Source organism: Diplotaxodon limnothrissa, linkage group LG6 (genome assembly GCF_057381915.1).
Source record: "Diplotaxodon limnothrissa isolate DT_005_m linkage group LG6, D_limnothrissa_male_GT1.1, whole genome shotgun sequence".
Lineage (NCBI taxonomy): Eukaryota > Metazoa > Chordata > Actinopteri > Cichliformes > Cichlidae > Diplotaxodon > Diplotaxodon limnothrissa.
The window spans coordinates 14157799-14181408 of record NC_140601.1 but is presented as its reverse complement, the minus strand read 5'-3'; the positions used below and the strand labels follow the sequence as shown (position 1 = coordinate 14181408).

Genomic DNA, 23610 nt, shown 5'->3' with positions numbered 1-23610 from the left:
GCATCGATCTATCACGTGAGACACTGCAGTGGATGAGGAGATGTGCATTTGGCTGAAAACCCATCAGTGCTTTTAAAGAACCGGGACTGAATACATGAGTATGTGGAGTCATGTTGATCCTGTGTCTCACATACAAATGTTCATTACTCTTAGGCAGTGGGGTTTGAAAGTAGTAGGGATGGGTAAACTCAACATTACAGATGTAATAATCCCACGTTTCTGTCCACCTGATTCGACCTACAGTTTACAGGCACGACAGCAGCAACAGGAATTCTTGCTGTTCGCTTTAACTGAAAGACTCGGTGAGATAAGACATTTGGTCTGAAGAGGTTAACGAATTGATTGCTTTAATGAAACGTGAGTATAGCAGGGCATCGCCAAACTGTCTGATATATAACACCAAGAAGTTGTAAAATTGCTGTTTTGTACTCATGGCGGGTTTTTCAAACTTGTGTTCGTTAATTTTAAGCATTATGTTATCTAACCAGTACGTTTTAGGATGTAAATTTTATAAAAATGGAATAATATATTACATTACAACATTGTTTTTATACAAAATATTAGCTTTTCCCCAGGTTAGAAAAAAATAATCTCATCTGCGTCACACGAGACAGCAACTTTTCTCAGTTAAAACTGTAAGTGTTCGAACTTTGAACTTAAGTTGTCCATCTGTACAGACAAATAAACAATGAGCTGAAAGGTTCAAAGTCCTTAATCCAGATTTAAACAGACGTAAACACACACACACACACACACGAACCAGATTCTACTGAGCACTTTAACAGTAATCTTTTATTAAATGCATATTATGACCAGCATAAGCGTTTAACAATTATTGCAGCATTTCATTCTGATTAATAGAAAATGCCTGCTTTAAGCAGTCAGCTCAGGCTGAGCTCTAATCTAAGTCATTAAGTACCGTTTGCAGACATGTGGTCAGTCCCTCTGTATACAGCACTGAATGTAACAAGCTCAGCATAAAGCTTCAGAGAGATCGCAAACACTGTTTGAACTGAAGTCTGCTCGTTGAACCTGCATATATAAAAAATATACCTGATTAAAATAAGGCCAAGAAGCTTTGGGTAATAAGGCAGCAGTTTTTCTCCATAACTCCGGGAGCAACTTTGGTCGGAGAAATGTAAACTTCAGTTTAGACTATCTTCAAGTCCTTCATGGCAGACTCCAGAGACTGAAAAGACATTGACAGACATGTGAAATCACTGTGGTAGTCAATACCTGGCAATCCTGCATGTCTGTGTCTGTCTGTGTGTTACCTTGACATCCCAAATGCCCATTCCTCCATCCATACCAGTGGTGCAGAATTTGGTGCACTGGTTTCTTCCTCCTTCCAGCACAGAGATTTGGCTGAAATATTGTTTGAGACGTGAGAAAGCCAAGTAGTAACATATCATTTGTTTTAGGGTTTTCATAGCTATATTTAAAAAAAATATCACTTTAACCAAATCCCCTCTCATACCCAACCACACATCACCACTCGCTTTTTGGGGGTTTTAATTTTCATGGATACGAAGCATTTGTTTTCTCCTGACCTGATGCTGTTCTTGTGGAGAGTGTTCAGGTCCTTGTCGGTGTTCTGGGTCTCCGAGGCTCGACGGTCCAGGTTCTGAAAACGCTCCCTGGCGCTGATGCCCTTTTGGGCCGCCTGCTTAGGAACATCCAGTTTGCCACCAAATGTCAAGCTGCCTTTGGCACCGTCATACACAAACAGCACCGGGTAACAATCATGGCCCTAGAGGAAAAGACATACAAAAGGAGATATTACAATATCAGGTTGGAAATATGAGAGACTAGACTCTTGTTTGTTATTCTGGATGCTAGAATAGATACAGCCAGAAAGCGCTATTTATTCATTTATTTACATTATTTATATGGAGACACTGGGCCAGAAAAGTTTGGGATATAAAATTATAAAATTACTTTAAATTAAATTAAAGGAACTGTTGTGTGTGCTGAATAAATGAATACTCACAGCTGCTACCAAGCTGTTCTCAGTAATGAAGGTGACACACAGCAGAGGAAGTGTCTCCGAGCTGAGACTGGTCAACCTGTGGAAGTTGTAGCAAAAAGTCAGAGTGGAGCACACAAAGCAATGTAAACACACAACACGCCCAGCTACACTGCTCTGCCTTCACTTACGTGCCGTTCTTGCCGCCCTCGGACACACAAAGAGTTGAGTCATGGGAGGTCCAGGCCAGGCGGTTGCCAGAGTGCGAGAAGCACACGCTGTGCACCCAGCCGCCGCTTGCTCCTGAAGTCTGAGCTGCTGCTGGAGACCCTCCGGACTCAAAGAGCAACTCCCCAAAGGGCATCTTGCTACCCCAGGGAGTGGGCCCAGGCTTCTCCTCCACCTCCTTTATGTAGGCTGAAAACACTCTGTGAGAGTGAGGGTGGAGATATATTGTTATTTTGAAACCCACATGCCATATATCATGGACTGTATGAGGACTTTCCTTTTTTATATATCTAGGAGTAGCATCAGTGTTGGGCTGTACACGAAGTAATTTTAATAAAGCTGAAAGCTAAGCCTGTCTGTGACATACCTGCATTTGAAATCGCAGGATCCAGCAGCCAGAAGGGCGTTGTTGGGGTGCCAGTCCAAACTCAGGATTGTAGAGCGGATCGGCTTCTTAATGTGCTTACACACCCACCTGCAGATAACAAGAGATGGTTGCTAAACTCTCTCCAAGGGCGCTTCTTAGTATTCAAATAAAGCTTTCTGCATATATTAGTGAATTCGCTCACCAGTCGTTTTCCTGCTCAAAATAGCAGACGGAGATGAGACGAGAGCCGCTGCCAACAGCAAATTTGTTCTCTTTAGGTGACCATTTCACACAGCGAGCGGCACGGTTGATCCTGAGGATGACCAGGGTGGGCTTCCACGTTCCCTCTTTCAGGGTCCACACGTAGGCGTTACGGTCCGCTCCACAGGTAACTATGCGGTTACTTTCCGGAGCCCAATCGATACCTGCGAGATTTTTTTAAAAAAACTCTCAGGAACACATTTCCACTCACTTCTCTATATTACATCAAATAGGCAGAAAAGGAAGAAGAGCTATGCTATTATCAACGTCTCAAATGCATCCAAAATAAATAATTGACTAAAAATCTATAGAGTCTTTTTTCTTTATCTTCAAAGAGATAAAAGTAACTGTGCAGTGACTGGGATCTACTTTGATGTCTTTATACTTACTGGCAATCTACATAGCCAGCAGCTGATTAGAGTAGCTTAAGACAATGACAGGAAATTGTGAAACCAGTGAAGTCTCAGTAGAAGGAGCATACACTACAACAAAAGTATTGAGCCGCACCTTTCATATAACTCACTTACTTAGTTTGTGTTAAAGCTAAAAGTAATCCATTATTATGGGCATGGGCACTTTGATAGGGGCAGGTGTTAGCTGGTAGCTATGTGCTAGCTGTCACCTCTGCTAATCTAAGTCGCCCCTGGTGGAGTGTGAAGGTACTGCAGGTGGGCTGCAGTTACACCAGAAATTCACGTAAAAATTACTCACAAGTATGTACATTTATATATATTTATCTGCTCTTGTTTTGAAGTTTGTGTCCCAGTAGCAGGTGGGTCACACATTAGCCTAAATGCTTTCTATATGACTGGGTAGCATTAGCGATTTATAGACAACAGCCTGTGTTCTTTGTGTTTTTTGAATAAAATTTTCAAGGAAGTACATCACTTCCTCTTGTATTTTGATTAGACTAAAGATTAAAGATTGTGGTATTTCCTGGTTTTTAAGGAGGCCGCAGCACTCTTGACTTTGGGAATGGCTGATCTGATGCTTGACATTAAGCAATATGAGCATTAATAATCACATAGAGGTGGGGAAATGTTCCTACAGCTTGATTTATTTTGTACCACTGGATAAGGCAACCACAGATTTAGCAATACTGGAAAGCTGGATGGCCATTTCCTTGATATCGATTTAGGCAGATCCCAAAAAATGATGGAAACTTGTGCTCGATGTCACAGAAAAACCTAAAGTATTCTACAAAATCTTGTATTTTCACTTTCAGAATTGGTGAACTTGAGTAGTGGCTCTGAGGTTTAGGGGTTAATATGTTCGTCTTACATGCAAACCAAACTTCAGTTTGTCTCAAGCCAGTGCTGCTTCCAAGACCAAACAAACATGCGGATCCGACCCTTTGGGAAACAAGGCAATGTCAGAAAGTCCCTAACTAGTTTTAGTGTTGCTGTGTCTCACCTGTCACCTGCCCATTGTGTTCCTTTAGCTCATGGATTTTGGTCCACTTGGTCCCATCTTTCTTATAGATGTGGACCTCGTGGTTGTTGGGACACAGGGCAATCTCTGTGGCGGAAACAAAGAAGTTTGTGTTTCAAACCATATCAGCACAGATGGTCAACCGTACGAACACAATATTCATCATGGACAAAGTACAGCGTGACTGACACGAGAAGCTTTACAGCGGGCTGCTCAGTGGGGAGTAACACAGAAGAGCTGAGTGGGCACATGAGAAGAGAGAAAAAAAACAAAAAAACACTGTATGTATGAGCCTGGAGGCAGCACACAGACACACAGCATCTTTAAATAGAAGGCGCACAAGACCTGCGATCTTTGTTTTTTGTAACGTTGTAGCAAAGGCTGCATGTTTTAGTCAGCAGATGAGTCAGTGAAGCAGTGTTTGTCCTAGAACAGCAGTGTGGCTTACTTCGGTGTGCTTTTTTTTTTTTTCACAGAATGACTAAACTGTTCATTTTGCAAACCTGAGTGAAACTCGAACAGCCTGGTTAAAGCGTCTCTTACATCCGCTTTGCCCAGAAACCAAAGTACTGATGAAAAACATCCATATAAGGCTCTGGTTTCCTCCAGCTAACGGAGAGTAAGAACCACTCAGAGAGGCCTACAGACGCCGCCGCCACTGTTACAGGAAACAGGAAATACCTTCTCCCACCTGGGAGCCAGTCGCAAACCTTGGGCTATTACACCATCTGTCACAGACTGTAGTCAGAGCAATATGCACCCATGATGTTGTGCTCAGCTCAAAGATGAGACCACTGGAAGTCACTGAAGAGCAAAAGAGTGACCAATCAGAGAGGGCGGGCAGACTTACGGGATCGATCTTTGTTCCAGGCATGGCAGCTAATTGGTTCCAGCAGGAAGCTGTGGTACGCCATGACCAATCAGATGTTAGAAGGAGATCAGGAAGTAGTAGGAGAGGAACCAGAGGCTGGTGGGCTGTCAAGTCTTTAAAAAAAAAAACAGAAGTTGCATTTCATGTTGAAAGCAGGAAGTGTTGAAGTACACGAAGAAATGTAAAAGTCTTTTTATTGAATGAAACCGTGAAATGATCCAAAGTGTTTGATACGTAATGAACTGACTTAAACTCCGTTTGTGGGTGAAACACACTAAACTTATCTCACTCAGAGCGTGTTAATGAAATCCAGACTTTCAGAGGAATGACAGAAACTATGCAGGTCCAAGGTAACGGACATCCCCACAAAAAAAGAGAAAAAGACACTCAACCATTGGAGGAAGAAACCAGGGGAAAAAAAATCAAATTTCTTTCATTTCTATCAGATACTTTACAAACACTAAAACACAAATGTGTGGGAAGCACGATTGCCTGTAGCACGCTTTGGATATTTCTTTGCAGAAAATGCATTATACTCAAATATGTGTGTGTGGGTGGGTGGGTGTGTGAGTGAGTGCCTAAGCACACTCAGTCAACTGTTAAATATTTTCTAGGCTACTTACCCCCGAGGGCAGGACAGAGATGAATGGGTGAGCTGAAGAGATGGGAGAGAGTTTTAAAAAAAAGAGCAGAGAAAGCAGAGGAAAGTAGCGGATCAAATAAAGTGGAGGGTGTTCAGCTCGCGGACTCTGGCCAGTCAACGCGAACGCCAACGACAGAGTGAGTGCAGGAAGAGAGAGAAGCTGAACTGAAGAGAGAGAGGGGAGGAGAGGTCAGAGGGGGAAGTGGAGGAGGGTACAGTGAAGCTCAGAGAGGGGAGACAGGCAGGAAGTTTCTGCAGGTTTTTCAGTTCTGAGGGTGGAAATAAAGAAATCATGGGCGTGGCGTGAGAAATGTGAGAGAAGGGGGACCAAAACTGCACTTTTTCTTTAATTGAACTTTAACATTATTAAACAGGAACAGAAAAAAAGTGTTAAAAGTAGTAAAAGAGGGAGGGGCATAAACACAATACAAAGTTATGCACAAAGGAGGAGGCTGAATCTGAGGGGGGGAAGCAAAAAAAGAAAAAGAAAAGAAAAGCATGAAAGACACGGAAAAGAAGGGGGAGGGGCGTACGGGGCTGTCTGCATAAAGAAAAAGGAGGAAGTGAAAGAAGAGGGAGGAATCTGCAGGGAGGAGAGGGTGGCATCAGGAGGAGAAAGGGGTTGGCTCTACACTGGATTTGCTATTATTTGTCTACCAGTTACATTATGTGTCCTGTTCTTCATTTATCTTCTTGTTATGATTGCACGCCAACTAGTTTTACCCCGTTGCATCACTGCAGTGCAACCTCAAACATTTAGCTATGAAAACAAGTTAATTTGCTTTTTATTGCACAATCACTTGCAAACAGTGTGTGTGGAAACCACTGGAGCTCTTGTTGTTGCGTTTATAGATCTGAAATCTTTTTTTACTGTAAGTCCAGTCAATGTTTCTTTGAACACTGACTGGACTACTACTTCGTCTATTCATTAGACTTTAACTGCTATGTCAAAGCGTTTCTTTCAAGCTTTTAAAGAAGCACGTTGCCTTAATCACTTTTTTCTTGGCAGCAGCAGATTTTCCTTACTCCTCATAATTTCCATTTGGGATTAAAAGGAAAAGCATAAAACTGGCAGTCAGTGAGAGCCTTGAAGCTAGGGTTAAGACTGAGTTTCATGCCGTGCTGCTTACTTGTTTTATACGGGTGAGCTGCTCTGTTCACAGGTACTTTTGTTTCCAATTTGGAGTTAATGAACTTCAAATGGGCCTAAATCTCACACACACTCATAAGACACTTCATTTAATTTCCCAACCTTTATTGGGAGACAGTGTATTATTTTTCTTTTTAATTTTGGGACTTTAATGACTTCAAATACTGCCAAAATACTGTCAACTCGTTTAACAAATTGCTTGTACAATTACAGTTAGACTGATTATGTGTGAGTATGTGTGGAAAGTAAAAAGGATATTTTAAAGATCCACAGTGGTAGTAGTTTCACCTAACGAGTGAAACACCCATTAACATGATCTTGGAAGGAGACACAAATTCCTTGTTAACACCAAGCACATCATATTTGGCACAGACCTCTATATTATCAGTGTGACTCACATGATAATATAGAGAATGGTTTACAATTTAAATTGTCAGAAGGCTCAAATATGTCCATTTTCTGGAAATTATTTCATGGTTGAGACTTTCAAGGGTTTCAAAAAAACAAAACGTGTTGACCCCTTGCGAATGAGGAAGCAGGTGAAGCCTTCTTTAACCTCCTAAGACCTGAACTCTTTCATGGCATGCATTTTTAATTTCTCTTTGCTATTTGGACTGATTGGGACCTGATAAATGTAAAAACAAAGAATTATCTTTTTACCTGATTTTACTCTAGAAGGTCCTGATATCCACATGTGACGACATTAGTTTTAAATTTCAATAGAAGAGTGGGAGTATAATGTCCTCGTAAGCAATGTTCCCTCTAAGCTGCGCGCGTGCGCAATTGCGCACTGCTGGCACGGTCTCTGCGCAGAAAAATCTGCGTTGCGCACAAAAAAAAAAATCTAGCCTGAATTGAAATTAAAATTAAAACTTTAACAATTCTGTTTTGCAGTGTTAGTCAGTGAGTGACTGGCTGCTCCAGTATGGGATTAGAACGATGCCACCTTATCCCATAGTCCAGCCAATAATGCGATTCACATTCGTACATACGCAGCTAATCAACGTCGTTGACAGGCTATGACAGCGTCCATCGCCGACACCGGTGTTTTAGCTAGCAAAGCGGCGTGGCTGACGTGGAGTGAAGCCACGTTAATGACAACGTGTACAACCATTGGAGATGTGAGCAGGACAGAAAAGTGTGGACTTTATACCAGTTTTTAAATTGTGTTGATAGGCCACGAAAACCAGAGTTATGATAAAAAATATTTGCAATGTTTGGTTCTTTCCTGAATACTATGGTTGTTTATATTTACTGCGGGAAGAAACGGTAAAAACGGCGTTTTAGAAGGAAAACGCTGGAAAGCACTCTCCACCTGTGAGCAAAAACAATACCAAACCCCCCACCCTTTCCTATTGGTGGAAAAATGTACCATGTCGACCAATCAGAACATGGCATTTGTTGTTTAGGGAGGGGGGAAGTTTCAGGAGTGACAAAAAATTTTTTTTTTAGGAGTGACGGTGGTGTTTTGAGATGTGAGAGATTTGCCACGTTTAGCGCAAATCTTGTGTCGTTAGTGTGTCGTGTAGTCAATAGTTTGTTGTGTGTGTCAGAACAATGAGGCGACTGCTGAATGTTACAGGTGTTACAGCAGTGATACATCTCCTGCTGTCAGGCCTGCAGGTATCAGGCTGTTGTTCTCCTTTATCTCATAGTGGACAGAAATTGTTTTTTGGAGTGGCACAAATAATTTGTGTGGCATCAGATTTGATGCAGAACAGCTGATTGTTCTGTAAATAGTTTGAAATGTTTATTTAAAAAAACGCCTTGGCTGCATTTTTAGGTAAACTGCTGCAAAAAACGTTGTTTGCAAGACTCAGTTACTTTTTTGAAGAACTATATAATTAATTGCCCAACATTGGTCATTATATACTGTATTTTGCAGAGAGAGAGAGTTACAGGACTCTCTCCCAGACCACAGATTCACAATATAAGTCATATATATATATATATATATATATATATATATATATATATATATATATATATAAAAGTTGTGTTTTCAAAATTGGAGCTCAAGTTATTTTTACTTCCAATAGTGTTAACATACACAGGTCATGAACAAGATTTTTTTTTTTAAATTTTCATTGTAAGTGGGCTAAAGCAGTTAATTAAAAGTAGTCTAACATAAATGCTGTAATTTGATTATTTTAATAAACCATGTAACTTGGATGGATTCGATGCTGGCGTGACCATAGTGCACACGTCTGCTGTCGCTCACAGTGGTCCAAGGGAGTTTGCTCAGACACGTGAAAAATTAGAGGGAACATTACTCGTAAGTGGATATCAGGCCCTTGTAGAGCAATATTTAGCATTGTGGTCTAGACAACCCAGGTCCTTTGAGGTTAAAGATATTTCTTTGATTTTTTTGAAATCTTAGAAGCATTATTTACTTTTGCACCAGCTTCGGGAAACTGTAGGTTTTGATTTCTATCTCATCTGGTCATCTTGAAGTGCCAACAAAGACAATGAAAAAGATGACCCACGATAACACCCACTATTCAGTGCGTTCACATCCCAGAATGTCAGCGGCGTACTACGTCATCCCACTCATGATTCTTCACAATTTGCAGCTCACTGTAACAGGTAAAGTATGGGGGAAGAAAGCGATAAATTTGATTGTATTGTTGCACTGAATACAATGAGAATTAAAAATCCACAGAGGATTCAAGGAGTCTTGAAAACAGTCATATCCAGGACAACTCAATCCTGTTTCACTAAAATACTAGGATGAGAAGTTGATTCCTGTGAAACTGGTGAAAGGACCAAATATAAACCTTCAGCACAGTTTAAGTAAAGACCCAATAGGCGATCGATGCGTACACCTTTCAGTAAAACCTGAATACTCTAGGAGTAGCAATCTTAGTGAACTGTGGAGGGATGCCCAACTTGTTCGTCTGTCCTTCGGCTAAATGAGCTAAAAATCATTGCGGTGACGCCGACACAGAAAGAAGATATAACCTTGTTTACTAAAAATCCGCACAGAGAAACAATGTTCCAGAATTTTTCAGAAACTCCAAGATTTGCATTTAGCTGGGCCTTCACTAACCTATGACAAGCAGAAATATGGATTACATATTGTAATTTGACACACAAACTACCATCTGTCCACATACACAAAGGAAGAGCACAGTCATTTGAGTTGAGTACTGTAAATGTATTTCATCTTTATTTCATGTCTACTCATGGTCAGTTACATAGAAATCCTCCATCTTGTGTGGTTTTAGTGTAGGAGCTACAGAGCCTAGTGTTGGCCAGCTGTCACTCCACACAGAGTTCAGACAGCTGCTTTCTCTCTCCACCATCAGATTCTGTACAACTCCCAAAAGCCAACACGCAACATGTACTCAGAATATCAGTAACCCCGGGTCCTAGTGAAAGCAAATTCGCCCGCTGAAGAATACGAACTATCCTCCAGTAAAACGTCTACTTTCGGTCTACTAAATGTTGTTATTCCGAGAGCATGTTAAGGTTAGCCTGAGGTGGAATACAATCTGATTTTGGATAAAATGCACCTTTTAGTGTTCAACTTTTGGTACAGGAGGTTAGAGAACATAAAAACACACATTTCACGTCACGTCTAATACGTGTCAGAGGACCTTCCCACTTTGACACCTGGTTAACCTTCGTTTAAAAACAAACAAAATGGGGGAAAAAAAAAAAATCAACAGTGAAGTCACACGTCAGCTCAGCGTGTGTAGTGAGTGTATGTGTGTGAGTGAGTTTAAGCACACACTCACAAGAGTGTGTTATGGTCTGATCAGTGCTTCAGCAGACACTCGATAAAGTATGTATGTTACTGGCTGCGTGGCAGGAGTGGAGGGAGGGCCGGGGTGAGACGGAAAAGGGGCAAGAGGGGTGAGGGCAGGGGAGGAAAAGGGGGAGAAGTGAGGCCGCAGCGTCTCTCCGTTCATTCAAAAGGTTTCTTCACATAATGCGGAGACCCTGGATAGAAGCTTCTAGACTCTGAGGAGGAAAACACATGACAGAGAGTTAGTGATGGAAGACTCAGAAAAAGTTAACTCACAAAAAACACTGTTTCTGTGCATTTTTACCTTGAAGTCCCAAATGGTCATTGCTCCATCGATACCTGTGGTGCAGAACTTGCGACAATCCCTTTTGTCTCCCTCATAGATAGACACTTGGCTAAGAAACAAACACACAGGTGATGATGTTGACAAGCCTTTGTTATCGTTGTGATCTTGGTGGGAAATTTGCTAAAATGCTTATCTGCTGCTAGTTAAATGGTAGTGGTGACAAAAAGGCTTCGGGAAGTCTGTGGGTGTGGCTGAAATATCACATATAAGGTGGAAAACACCACCATCATGAATGGATTCAGTAGGTGCTTTTAATCGTTTTTTCCTGGTTGTTTTACACCTCTTTACCAGACACAATTTCACACTGTGTGCAATATTCAAATATAAATCGGACCTGCCTTTCTTATTTTTGCGTGTCTCTTGTTTCCCTGTTTTTCTTTGAGTCCCTGCTTTCACCACATTCACTCCCTGCTAACAGGCTGAGGCGTGTTAGCAAATTACGACTGAGTAGATTCCATTCTGTGCAAACATTGCTACGACAGCATTCAAGATGCTGATCTTTGACTTGATCTACAAGTTTTGCAGCAGTAAACTCTTTAGAGGAAAACAAAAACAAAACTGAAGTCTGGAGCTCTTACTGTACTTCCAAAGTAACATGAATAATCTTATCACACTGAAGAAAGCAAACAAATTTGTTTCTCAGAATATATTGCAAAATATCAGCTAATTACTGCCGGTCCTCTTGGTCACATTTGAGTGTTGCAATGCCAAACTACACCTTAAAACAATAAAAGCACTACATAAATAAAACTTCTGACCTGTGACCTAGAGATTGAAACGCTTCCTGTTTGAAAACACGTAAAGCTAAGCAGATCTGACACCAGAGATCACCTGAGAATTAATTGAAATCAGCTGCTTATGGCTCTGCATTTTACTTTGAGTGATGAGTCATGTGTCTACGGCTCATCCAAATTTTGTCTGCACAATGTCTGATTGCTCACTAGAACCACATGAAGTGTGCACATTACCACAGACTACAGTGGGGCAAAAAAGTATTTAGTCAGCCACCGATTGTGCAAGTTCCCCCACTTAAAATGATGACAGAGGTCAGTAATTTGCACCAGAGGTACACTTCAACTGTGAGAGACAGAATGTGAAAAAAAAATCCATGAATTCACATGGTAGGATTTGTAAAGAATTTATTCGTAAATCAGGGTGGAAAATAAGTATTTGGTCACCTCAAACAAGGAAAATCTCTGGCTCTCACAGACCTGTAACGTCTTCTGTAAGAAGCTTTTCTGTCCCCCACTCGTTACCTGTATGAATGGCACCTGTTTGAACTCATCATCTGTATAAAAGACACCTGTCCACAGCCTCAAACAGTCAGACTCCAAACTCCGCCATGGCCAAGACCAAAGAGCTTTCGAAGGACACCAGGAAAAGTATTGTAGACCTGCACCAGACTGGGAAGAGTGAATCTACAATAGGCAAGCAGCTTGGTGTGAAAAAAATCAACTGTGGGAGCAATCATCAGAAAATGGAAGACATACAAGACCACTGATAATCTCCCTCGATCTGGGGCTCCACGCAAGATCTCATCCCGTGGGGTCAAAATGATCATGAGAACGGTGAGCAAAGATCCCAGAACCACACGGGGGGACCTGGTGAATGACCTGCAGAGAGCTGGGACCAAAGTAACAAAGGTCACCATCAGTAACACACTACAACGGCAGGGAATCAAATCCCGCAGTGCCAGACGTGTTCCGCTGCTGAAGCCAGTGCATGTCCAGGCCCGTCTGAAGTTTGCCAGAGAGCACATGGATGATACAGCAGAGGATTGGGAGAATGTCATGTGGTCAGATGAAACCAAAGTAGAACTTTTTGGTATAAACTCAACTCGTCGTGTTTGGAGGAAGAAGAATACTGAGTTGCATCCCAAGAACACCATACCTACTGTGAAGCATGGGGGTGGAAACATCATGCTATGGGGCTGTTTTTCTGCCAAGGGGACAGGACGACTGATCCGTGTTAAGGACAGAATGAATGGGGCCATGTATCGTGAGATTTTGAGCCAAAACCTCCTTCCATCAGTGAGAACTTTGAAGATGAAACGAGGCTGGGTCTTCCAACATGACAATGATCCAAAACACACCGCCCGGGCAACAAAGGAGTGTAAGAAGCATTTGAAAGTCCTGGAGTGGCCTAGCCAGTCTCCAGACCTCAACCCCATAGAAAATCTGTGGCGGGAGTTGAAAGTCCGTGTTGCTCGGCGACAGCCCCAAAACATCACTGCTCTCGAGAAGATCTGCATGGAGGAATGGGCCAAAATACCAGCTACTGTGTGTGCAAACCTGGTAAAGACCTATAGTAAACGTTTGACCTCTGTTATTGTAACATAACCTTTGTTGGCAAAGTATTGAGTTGTATTTTTGTTATTGACCAAATACTTATTTTCCACCCTGATTTACGAATAAATTCTTTACAAATCCTACCATGTGGATTCATGGATTTTTTTTTCACATTCTGTCTCTCACAGTTGAAGTGTACCTCTGGTGCAAATTACTGACCTCTGTCATCATTTTAGGTGGGGGAACCTGCACAATCGGTGGCTGACTAAATACTTTTTTGCCCCACTGTATATACTTTTCAAACAGAGTATGTAAGGTTGTTGCAAAACCTGTTTTTATGTATAAAGAATAGAAATAATAATAATAGAAGTGGATGCAGAACAATGGAAAGCTCCTAAAATCATCTGTTTTCTCAAACATGTGATGCCTAACAGCATTGATTCAACACTAAGTGCTCATTTACCAGCAAGCTAGTATTGATGAACTAAAATACTAGAGCCCAACATTAAAACCCATCTGTGTTTTGTACAGGCTAAAGTTTGGAGATGGGGTGTTGGTTAAAATGAATATGATTCATAATATAATTCAACTGCACCATAGGATATAGTCTCCAAAATTACCATTAAAATGTTTGCATTACCCATGCGTGCATTAGTTTTCTGGGTGACCTACGTGATGCTGTTCTGGTGCAGTGTGTCCAGGGCAGTATTGCGGTCCTCAGTGGTGGCTCTCTTGTCCATGTTCCTGAAGCGCTCCATGGCAGAGATGTTCCTCTGGATGCTCTGCTTGGGGAGGTCGAGCTTTGTCACAAATGTCAGCGCTCCACCGTCGTCGCAACGGAACAGCATCGGACAACAGTCATGACCCTGAGGAGGGAGACAGCAGAGTTACTACAGCGCTCCTGGATCACTAGAAATCTGTGCAAAGGAACATGCAGCCACCATATGCTTTATTCTTACCGCAGCTACTAGACTGTTCTCTGAAATAAAAATGACACTGAGCAGAGGAAGGAACTCCGTCTTCAGCTGTGAAGGACTAAACACAAACAAAATAAAATTAATATGGTCCGAGTGGCTGATTCGATTGCACTTAAAAAGATAAAGAGAACACAGGCACAGGCTACTGAATACTATAGTTTAAAACACCCCAAAATTAATTGTAGCTAAAGAAAAAAAAAAATCATATATATTAAAGAAAAATATGGGATGGGTACCTTTGGCAACACGATGAGTGTGGGATAATTTTAAATGAATGAAAAGGGTTTTGTTTCAGATGAGATTGGGATGGATTCACTTCACTAACTGCTTTATGATTATGCAACAATGGTAATCTCTTTATGGCATTACTCAGTTTGCTTTAAAGGCCACAACATTTGCCCTTTTGTGGTCAATGTTAAGAATTCAAAGTGCAAATTGTGTTTTTACCCCCTGCATTATTTTCTGTAACTTACTCACTTGAGATGATTGTTGTTTTTTTTTTACATTTTTTGCATAATTGCCGTTAGTGAATCTGTCAAATCCCACAATCAGGTGCGGAGACAACTCTAATTTCACGAGATGTGCTGACATTCAGACCCAACATCTATCAGGCGACACCATTATATATAATTGTGTATATAATATATATATATATATATATATATATATATATATATATATATAAATAAAAGAAGTCAGCTTTAATTCTGACTTCTTATATAAAGAATGAGTAAACCATGTGCATTTTAGAAGAATACAGGTAACAACTAAACATACCTGGCAGTCTTAGAGCTGTCCACCACTGTGACAGTACTGTCATGGCTGACCCAGGCCAGACGGTTACCAGAAGCTGAAAAAGAGACAGAGTGGACCCAACCCCCTCCACCTAAGAAGGCACAAAACACACACAAATTGGTAAGTTCACAGAGCAACTGTAAAAGAATATCGACAAGGCTAAAAATAAATAAATAAATAAATAATAATTAAAAAAAAAGGGGGGGGGGGGGGGGGGGGCAGAGGGGGGTGTCAGACCTGCTCCTCCAAATTCTGCTAGCACAGCCCCAAATGGCATCTTGCTGCCCCAGGGTGTGGGGCCTGGTTTCTCCTCCACCTCTTTAATGTAGGCTGAGAACACCCTAGAGACCAGAGAGGGAGAGATGAGCAAGGAAGCGGGCTGGAAGACAGCATGAAAAACAGAAATTGAAACCGGACAAAGCCGCCTAGCTAGTTTTCAATACTCTAATCTTCATCTCCTGAACCATCTTTTACCTGCACTTGAAGTCACATGAGCCAGCAGCCAGCAGGACATTGTTTGGATGCCAGTCCAGACTGAGGATGGTGGAGCGAACTGGCTTTTTGATGTGCTTGCTAACCCACCTAAAACCACACGAAGAAGCAAAGTTTTTATAGCAGGACATGTAAATATTTAAACCCCACAAAAACAAAAAAACGACTCATCAATTATGAGGCACAGCAAAAATAAAAGGGAAGTAATAAGTACAGGGTGGAGGAAAAAAAACAAGTCCTTTAATCCTGGGAGTGTATCTTCATCAGCTGGTTGGAATGCAACGCTTTGCTCTTACACTAGGTGAAGACATTCAATTCCCAGTTCGTTTTAAACTGGACCACACCCCCTACCTCTACATTTGCATGACGACTTCCTTGCAGCACTGCACTCTCTCTGCGCCAGAGATAAGTAGAGAGCACCAGAGAAAGGCTGCCCTTCACCTAATGCTCTGTTAACGTCCTCACATAATTATAGCCTTCACTGGGTTTGTGCTGTGATTGCTTAGCACACATGTATCACCCTCATTCTTCTTTAAATGCTATCAGAACATGCCAACGAAAGAAAATCAACTCTACTTTTGTGTTCATGACATTTACAGGTGTAGCGTTATTATAACTATAATGATAAGTATCATTTCTGTAATGATATTGGTAGCAAGTCAATGTGGCTACCAACAGAATTTTTCACAGTCTATAACTGCTGAGAGAGACATGCCTCCCAACTCTTGATGACGCACTTCTGTATGAAAGTTCAAGCCACACCTCAGATAAGCGTTTCACACAGGCTGTGTGGCTGCTCTGACCTGTTAAAGCAGGTGTGAAAATTGAGGTAAAGCAGTTTGGTCTGGACGTATAGGTTCAAAATAATGCACTAATAATTCAAATAAATTGCAATACTGAACTTAAATGCTGCACTTTCAAAGAAAGACATTATTCACAACATTCACCAGAACATCAATGCATTTAAATCATGCCACTGCTGGATTAATAGTCTCACCAATCGTTCTCGGACTCAAAGTAGCAGACAGAGATGAGTCGAGCACCGCTGCCCACTGCAAACTTGTTCTCCAATGGAGACCACTTGACGAAGGTGGCCGCTCTGTTGATCCTGAGGATGACCAGTGTGGGCTTCCATACCCCCTCCTTCTGGGACCACACATAGGCATTACGGTCTGCTCCACATGTCACTATGCGGTCACTTTTGGGAGCCCAGTCAATGCCTATAACACAGCCAATATGCAGTCACTAACAACTCTACTAATAGCTTAGACAAAAAGAAACCCCTTTAGGATCACACAATCCCACCTTAGCTGTGGTTTTACTTATTAAAGAATTCTTCAGAAACATTAATTTTACTGACATGTTGGGTGAGACGTGGACTGAAACGTCACGTTAAATAAGTAAAACAAACGATCAGTCTTAAAAACATCTGATTAACCACCTGTTATATGGCCATTGTGTTCCTTCAGTTCATGGGTCTTAACCCACTGGTTGCCACTCTTCTTGTAGATATGAACTTCATGGTTATTGGGACTAATGGCAATTTCTGAAGGAAAACAAAACAGAAGAAACCAGCTGGTTAACAGGATGAGCACACAGATAACAAACAAGTTAGACCAGTTTTCTGATACATGCCAAATTCCAACCTGTGTTACCCAAAATAAACTGAGTCAATCTTATCTCTGTTCAGATGAAATTGCTCTAACAGCATTCTTTGTAGTTGTGATCTGACCACCCAATGAAGACAAAGACTTTAAGACCTTAACCTTGAAATGTGTTGTGTTAAAGTGAGCATTTCTCATAGCTACAGTCTCAGAGCCTTACGTGTCCTGTCGCGGTTCCATGCGTGGCAGGTGATGGGTTCCAACAGAAACTGATGAAGGGACATGTTTGGGTGTGGTCCTTAAGTTGAACTCTGCGAAGCAAAAACACACAGCAAAAACTCACAAAGCAAAGCAAAACACGGCAAACACTCCCAGCCAGCAGGAGACCAGAACGATGTCTCGGTAGACTTAAAAACTAAACAAATTACAGCATACATAATGGAAGCTGCTGGTTCACTGCTCACATAGGACAGCTAGTTAACTGTTAACTTTTAAAGCACCCTAACTCGTAATGTACGTGTTAGCCGCTAGCTTGGATTCTTTAGATAAACCCTGTCACCGAGAAGCTTTCTTTACTAGTTTCTCTTAAATAATAATGGCAAATTAACGTTAGCAAGCTGACTTTCACTTAAGTCCTTTTTCGCCCCAAACAGACGTACAACATTCTTCTAAACCAGTACGGACTTGCTAAGCTAGCTCCGGTAATATTACCATTACTAGGTCAGCTGCTTCCCTCGGTAAATTAACATTAGCAAAACGTTTCTAGCAAGTCAATCAAATTGCTAGCTCACATTTCGCCGGTGTTACACAGACCTAATAGCAAGATGGGGAATTTTGAGGGATATAATGACAACGACTGTGTCCACACGCTTACCAGAAGGCCTCCTTTCTAAGATTATTTTTTCCTCGTACAAGAAGCCTTTACTCCCGGTGACAGCTAGACCATTAGCCTGTCCATCCCACTAGCCTCCATATGCTAACTTACCTCGTCAGTCCGGTTCTCCCGAGTGTTGAACTCTTGTTAGCCGGTGAGCTAAATCACGCTAGCGGGGGGAAAGGTTAGATTAGGAGTGGACCTGAATTCGCGGACTCTGGTCAGTCGACACGAATTCGTCCAGGAATGTTGAGGGGAATGTCAAGACGGCCAGCAGGATACGACTGGGAGCATCCGGTAGCTAAAACTCTGCAGCAAAACCCGTGGATGCCAGGCTGACAGCTAGCTTAGCATCATTACGCTAGCTGTTACATTCAAGTGAATAACCTCGTTCACGTCGCTAGATCTCACGTTACTCCTAGCCCGAGAAGAGCTCCTCTGGTGCTTTACCCAGAGTGCTTTAAACGGTTACAAAACAGCACAGACTTGTGGCCGTTGTATCAGTGTTGTATTAAACACGACTAGAGGACTTCATCAGGCTTAGATGGTGTGTTTTGTCTGATAATGTGTGAATAATGCTTGTGAAGCTCGCACACAAGAATTTCACTCACATGTGCTGTACCAATGTACCTGCACATGTGATGTGACAATAAAAGTGATTTGATTTGATTTGCCAAAACACAGAATCACCGACTCGGAATTTTAAAACCAGGTTTTAAATATTTATGGTACTGTAAAATTCTTGACCCACCCCTAGTTTCTCTGTATTTAGCTTTTCATGTCATCTTTTTAAAGTGGTCTTGAGCAATAGTGCTCCAGGCTTTTTTCAGTATTTTTCCACCAAAGAAAGGATTAACAAAGAGCTCTTGGCTGAAAAATTGGCATATCTTTGCATGATAGGCAGTGTGTTCTTAAAATGTTTGAGGAAACTGGACAAGTGAAGGACAAAAGAAGAAGTAGGCCTAAAAACCATCTATAACAGATAAACAGTATCTGATCAAGATGTCATTCTTAAGGAAGAGAAAAGGTTGAAGTATGCCAAATTATACAAGAACTGGACAGAAAATCAGTGGCACCAGGTCTTATTGGAGTGATGAGTCCAAATGTGAAGCTTTTGGCCAAGTCCTCATTAATATGTTGGAAGTCAGTAGAGTCTGTTAAGTATCTGATTGGCATTTTTCAGGCTTCATTTTTCAGCATGACAATGATCACAAATACACTGTTAATGCAGTAAAAGCATAGATTGGCTCCTCCCTGCAACCCTGATAAGGATAAGCATCCAAAGAAATGAGGAGCTCTATTTTGCATAATAGAGCACATCTGGTCTTACTCATAAAGAACAGATTATCTTTGGTGTTTAAAAAAAACAAAATTTGATTTTTTACCAATTTCCAGTGGAATAAAACTAAGCAAGATGGCTGTTTGGGGGAAGGTTTGCCCCAGACCTTTCTACCTGTTTAACATGCTCATGGCGCTATTGAACAATGGGTAATACCTTCTTGAACCAATCAGAGGCAAATTCAATTAACAGCACCTGGTACATCTGCTGATGAATCCCTGCTGGACGCAAACACAGGAGGCACATTTTAGGAGTTTTCCCTCTCACGCTCCCTCAGGCCTTTTAAATGGAATCAAATGTGGATAAGCTGTTTCCTGCACCTACGCCATACTTCTTACCAGGTAAAAATAACCTCTCATCTCAAGCATTGCTTAGTCTGTTTTCCTGTGGTTGAAAAAACAAAAACCTCACTGTGTATCCATTTTTCCAGAGGATCAAGATGTCAAAGTCTACAAAGTCCACTCACCTTTCACCTGTCCACCACCACCACCACCAGCACAGCCACCACCACCAGCACAGCCACCACAACCAGCACAGCCACCACAACCGCCTTCCTCGTCCTCGTCTTCAGGAGTTTGCTTGCCCAACAATATTCTCTCAGCTGTACCAGGTACAGGCTCTTCTACCTCCATTTTGAATATGTAATGTCACATTTTCTTTGCTCACTGCTAAGTTTAAACATAGCTTAATAATTTATTACTTTAGTTTACTTACTTTAGTTTTACATTTAAAAAAAATTAGCAGCAATCCCCTTCAGGTTGCATGTCAGCATTCATTTTTAACCTCTTCTCAACAGTGTATGATGCCCCTTTACGTACACCCAGGGCAAAGTTTGTGAGCTATGAAGCTGAGCTGCGATGCTCTCCAGGTCTGGCAACCTGCCCCTCCTGCAGGACTCGGGTCACCACAGAGGTCACCTTTAAAGCCGGGACTTTTGCGTGGCTCGTGTGTCTTGTGTTTGTGTTATGCGGGTGAGAGGCATTTAAACACTTCAGTCTGGTTGTTTTTTGTATCCCAGCATCGATCACACATTCGATTTCTAAAAAGTCAGAGATCAGCATGTGGTTCTTTCCGCCTCACAGGTTGGTGCTCGGCTGCTGCCTGATTCCATTTTTTGTAAACCACTTTAAGGACGCCTACCACAGTTGTCCACGCTGTCGACGGGTTCTTCACGTGCACAAGAAGCGGTGCTGCGAGTGAACACACAATTGCTGGAGTCAAATGCACGTTTAGACATAAGAGCACACGAGTTCCTGTTGTGTAAAATTCGATATTTTAAACGTTTTAATCAAATTGTGAAAGAATCCTATTAAATAAATGTGTTCTGTGCCAATCCTTCAAGCTTTATTTCTTTGTTTTATTTAAAATGCAGAGCAGGGAGAAAAGCTTAATGTTTCAAGTGACCTTTGTTTGCATAGTTCACTGCACATCCAAACATCCAGCGAGGATTAGGCCTGCATGTGCACCTGTACTGTGCATAGTAAACGTGCTCTCACTAATCACTCTAGAGGATTAGAGGTGTAGGTTTATTTTAGATGTTTGAGCCTCAGGGTAATGAGCATCATACAAGCCCTTTTCTTTTTTTTCTTTTTTTTAAAGCATGCCAACAACCTCCCACTCACAGCTCAGGTATAAGGCATCAGGAAATGTTATTCCTGTGTAGAGGAGCACTGGTGGATCCGCGAGGCAGTGACGCACTTGCAGCCAGCTGACCCTTGCATGGCTGAAGATGCATCAGAGTATCTCAACTCGGTCAGGAAATCACTTTCCTCCCTAGTCCATTCTTTTTTCTTTCGACACTTCACAAGCAAAAGTGAACTCCTCTCCTACTTGATGCTGTGCGCTGCCAAAATGCCCTTCATACCGCCAGTGTCCATCACGCGCTCTGTGTCAGGACTCGCTGGGAAGGAGAGACCCACCAACAACACTTCATCTGTATCTGCTGTGACCAAAGCTTTGAAAGAAGACAAAGGCGGCTCAGTGAAGGAGAGGCTGGCTTTGAACTTGAAACAGCTGGGGAAGAAGAGTCAGCCCAGGAGTAATCTGCCAACAATTAAAGGAGTGTCAGGGGCAAACAGAAGGGAAGGCTCGCTGCCTTCATCCCAGAAAGGCAGATCTCCTGTCACCAGCTCAGAGAGTCTGTCTAAAAGACAGCAGCACAAACACTCTGGTCACACTTCTGTAAAGAGTGACTCACAGGTGAAGCCTGTGAGAACCAAGGATCAGCAGGAGGTCCGTTTCACTCTGACTCTCACACCCGAGGCTGTCCTCCTGCTGCAGCGGAGAAACAGCGAGAAACACCGGCAACGTTCAGTCGCCAGAAATCCCGCGAGTGGATCCACCTTGGCTCCCGGAGGAGCCACGGAGTCCCGACGCAGGAGGGAAAACGTGCCCAAAAGGCAGAGAAACGGCTCTCACAGCGGCAGAGTCCCCGCTAAAAACAGCACTGACGCTGAGCTCGGAGACATAAACTCAATTCTGAAAATCTCCCTTTTGAATGAGCGGCACAAGTACGACGACGTGGAGTACGAGGAAGAGGAGAACTACGGCGTGGATGAGCGCGTGATGCTCAAATGTACAGAGTGGCTACGTGGGCTGGAAAACGCACCAATGACGGCGGGGAACAGGCTGAGTCGGAGCGCGAGCAGCGTGAAAAGTTTCTGAAGGTGACTGGAAATGAGCGAGCGCCCGGGATTAAATGCGCGTTGTCATGGTAAATGTCAAATTTCCCCCATACATATTTCCAGGATAAAAAATGTGATGTGATGTCATTCAGCATGATGGTGTCGTGGCTATCTCTTTATACTATTGGATTACAACTACAAGGGCTGTATGCAGAAGAAAAAAATATTTATTTTTATTTTGTGTTTTTGAGCCTTGGGTGTTAAGATCCACTGAAATATTTTGTGGAAAATATATTTTCATTGACACATGGCTTTCTAACAAGGTGCAAATGTGCAAGGACGAGAAGACACAACTGTTCACTGACTGCCCGAGCATGCGCTGTGAGGTGCAGTGCACAGAGCAACACAGCTGCTGCAATGTGTAATCTATAGTGATGCACGAGCCTCAGGAGGATTTGCACGTCACAGGATCGTCTCTAATAAAGATAGATAAAGATAAAGATCTCGCACAAGATGACACTTTATCCGCAGTTATGCAATGTCAGAAGAGTAACCGATGAAGTGTAATTAAAGGGAAAGTCAGCGTTTACTTTGATTTTTAATGCTTTTCCTTAGTCTTCTGTGCCCTCACTTTAAATTTCACAGCTAAGCAGTTTGCACCTTTACCGTCATTTGATCAGTATCACGTTTTGTAAGACTTGCAGTCAATTAAAAAAAAAAAGAAATTAATAAGTTAAAAACAGGGAAACCTTTAAAACTTTTTAAAGACAAATCATTTGTACTTTTGTTTTTGTAACCAACACTGTCTAAGAAAGCGCTAAGTAGCTTTCTACGGATTTAAGGTCTTGGCTTGGCAGTTGTCAGACATTTCCTCGTGCACACACCAAGTGCGCATAGTATATCAGCTTATCCACCTGGGAGTCAAATGTTACAACACGTGTGATGGTTAATGCTATAGAGCAGGGCCCTTAATCATAAGGCCAAGGGCCAGCATTGGCTGGGCAAAGACTCGACTCCAGTCCACAGGACGGTTGAGGAGTTGAAGGAGTATGGGCTCAAATTGAGGTCATAAATATTTTGTAATTGTAAATCAGGATTTATGTGTAAAAAGAATTTGTGTATCTGTAAAAAAAGATTTGTTTGCAGTGTTTTGGAAATTACAGTCTTCACTAGTGGAGATAGTTACAAAGCTTTCTTCGTTATGAATTAGCATACATGTGGCATAGCATACCTACAGAGCTCAGCAGCCAGCGCAACAAATTCTGGATCCTTTGCTTTTAGTTAGCATTAGCAGCACATCCTACGTCCGATGTGAAAGTACCTTTATGCTGAGCACTGCGACTCACAGCAATGTTCCCGGGTCAGCCCGGACTTTGTGTTAAACTAATCCTAAAGTAATAATGGTATTTCTAACCACTGATATACCACAACTTTATCCTTTCAACAGCTACTGAAAGTTAGGGGACCTAGCTGCTATCAGAAATTTTTATAGAGATCCTCCAGCTTCAAACTGTATTACCCTTCAAGGACCTGCAGTTCAAAAAAGCACCCCCTCCGACAGCCAAACCCATCTGTTCTCTGATTGGATAGTTACATTTGTGAT

General features: G+C 42.0%; 4 protein-coding genes across 7 annotated transcripts; 2 read left to right on the top strand and 2 right to left on the bottom strand.

Annotated features, from left to right (window-relative positions):
- Window positions 1-775: 775 nt before the first annotated feature.
- arpc1b (actin related protein 2/3 complex, subunit 1B) lies at window positions 776-7660 on the bottom strand. Of its 2 annotated transcripts, none has more exons than XM_085355719.1 (10): window positions 7578-7660; window positions 5104-5237; window positions 4236-4340; window positions 2764-2986; window positions 2562-2669; window positions 2158-2394; window positions 1991-2066; window positions 1551-1750; window positions 1275-1365; window positions 776-1189 (listed from the first exon to the last, which is right to left on the bottom strand). In XM_085355719.1, the coding sequence occupies exons 2-10, from the start codon at window positions 5165-5167 to the stop codon at window positions 1151-1153; spliced, it is 1143 nt and encodes a 380-aa protein (XP_085211845.1). In that variant the 5' UTR covers window positions 5168-5237; window positions 7578-7660; the 3' UTR covers window positions 776-1150. The 2 variants fall into 2 exon arrangements, with proteins under 2 accessions (XP_085211845.1, XP_085211844.1); XM_085355718.1 differs by lacking the exon at window positions 7578-7660 and adding an exon at window positions 5748-5974.
- Window positions 7661-10066: 2406 nt separating this feature from the next.
- arpc1a (actin related protein 2/3 complex, subunit 1A) lies at window positions 10067-18473 on the bottom strand. Of its 2 annotated transcripts, none has more exons than XM_085355716.1 (11): window positions 18156-18473; window positions 17391-17481; window positions 17008-17112; window positions 16564-16786; window positions 15549-15656; window positions 15312-15415; window positions 15057-15165; window positions 14262-14337; window positions 13975-14168; window positions 10973-11063; window positions 10067-10883 (listed from the first exon to the last, which is right to left on the bottom strand). In XM_085355716.1, the coding sequence occupies exons 2-11, from the start codon at window positions 17452-17454 to the stop codon at window positions 10845-10847; spliced, it is 1113 nt and encodes a 370-aa protein (XP_085211842.1). In that variant the 5' UTR covers window positions 17455-17481; window positions 18156-18473; the 3' UTR covers window positions 10067-10844. The 2 variants fall into 2 exon arrangements, with proteins under 2 accessions (XP_085211842.1, XP_085211843.1); XM_085355717.1 differs by lacking the exon at window positions 18156-18473 and adding an exon at window positions 18045-18149.
- A 1196-nt stretch (window positions 18474-19669) lies between these two features.
- LOC146630277 (lipopolysaccharide-induced tumor necrosis factor-alpha factor homolog) lies at window positions 19670-20583 on the top strand. Of its 2 annotated transcripts, XM_085355715.1 has the most exons (5): window positions 19670-19724; window positions 19814-19858; window positions 19916-19993; window positions 20180-20354; window positions 20466-20583. In XM_085355715.1, exons 1-5 carry the CDS (start codon window positions 19670-19672, stop codon window positions 20581-20583), a joined length of 471 nt encoding a protein of 156 aa, XP_085211841.1. The 2 variants fall into 2 exon arrangements, with proteins under 2 accessions (XP_085211841.1, XP_085211840.1); XM_085355714.1 differs by having other exon boundaries at window positions 19814-19993.
- Window positions 20584-21102: 519 nt separating this feature from the next.
- Window positions 21103-22047, top strand: LOC146630276 (uncharacterized). Its single transcript, XM_085355712.1, has one exon. It carries the CDS (start codon window positions 21103-21105, stop codon window positions 22045-22047), a length of 945 nt encoding a protein of 314 aa, XP_085211838.1.
- Window positions 22048-23610: the final 1563 nt, after the last annotated feature.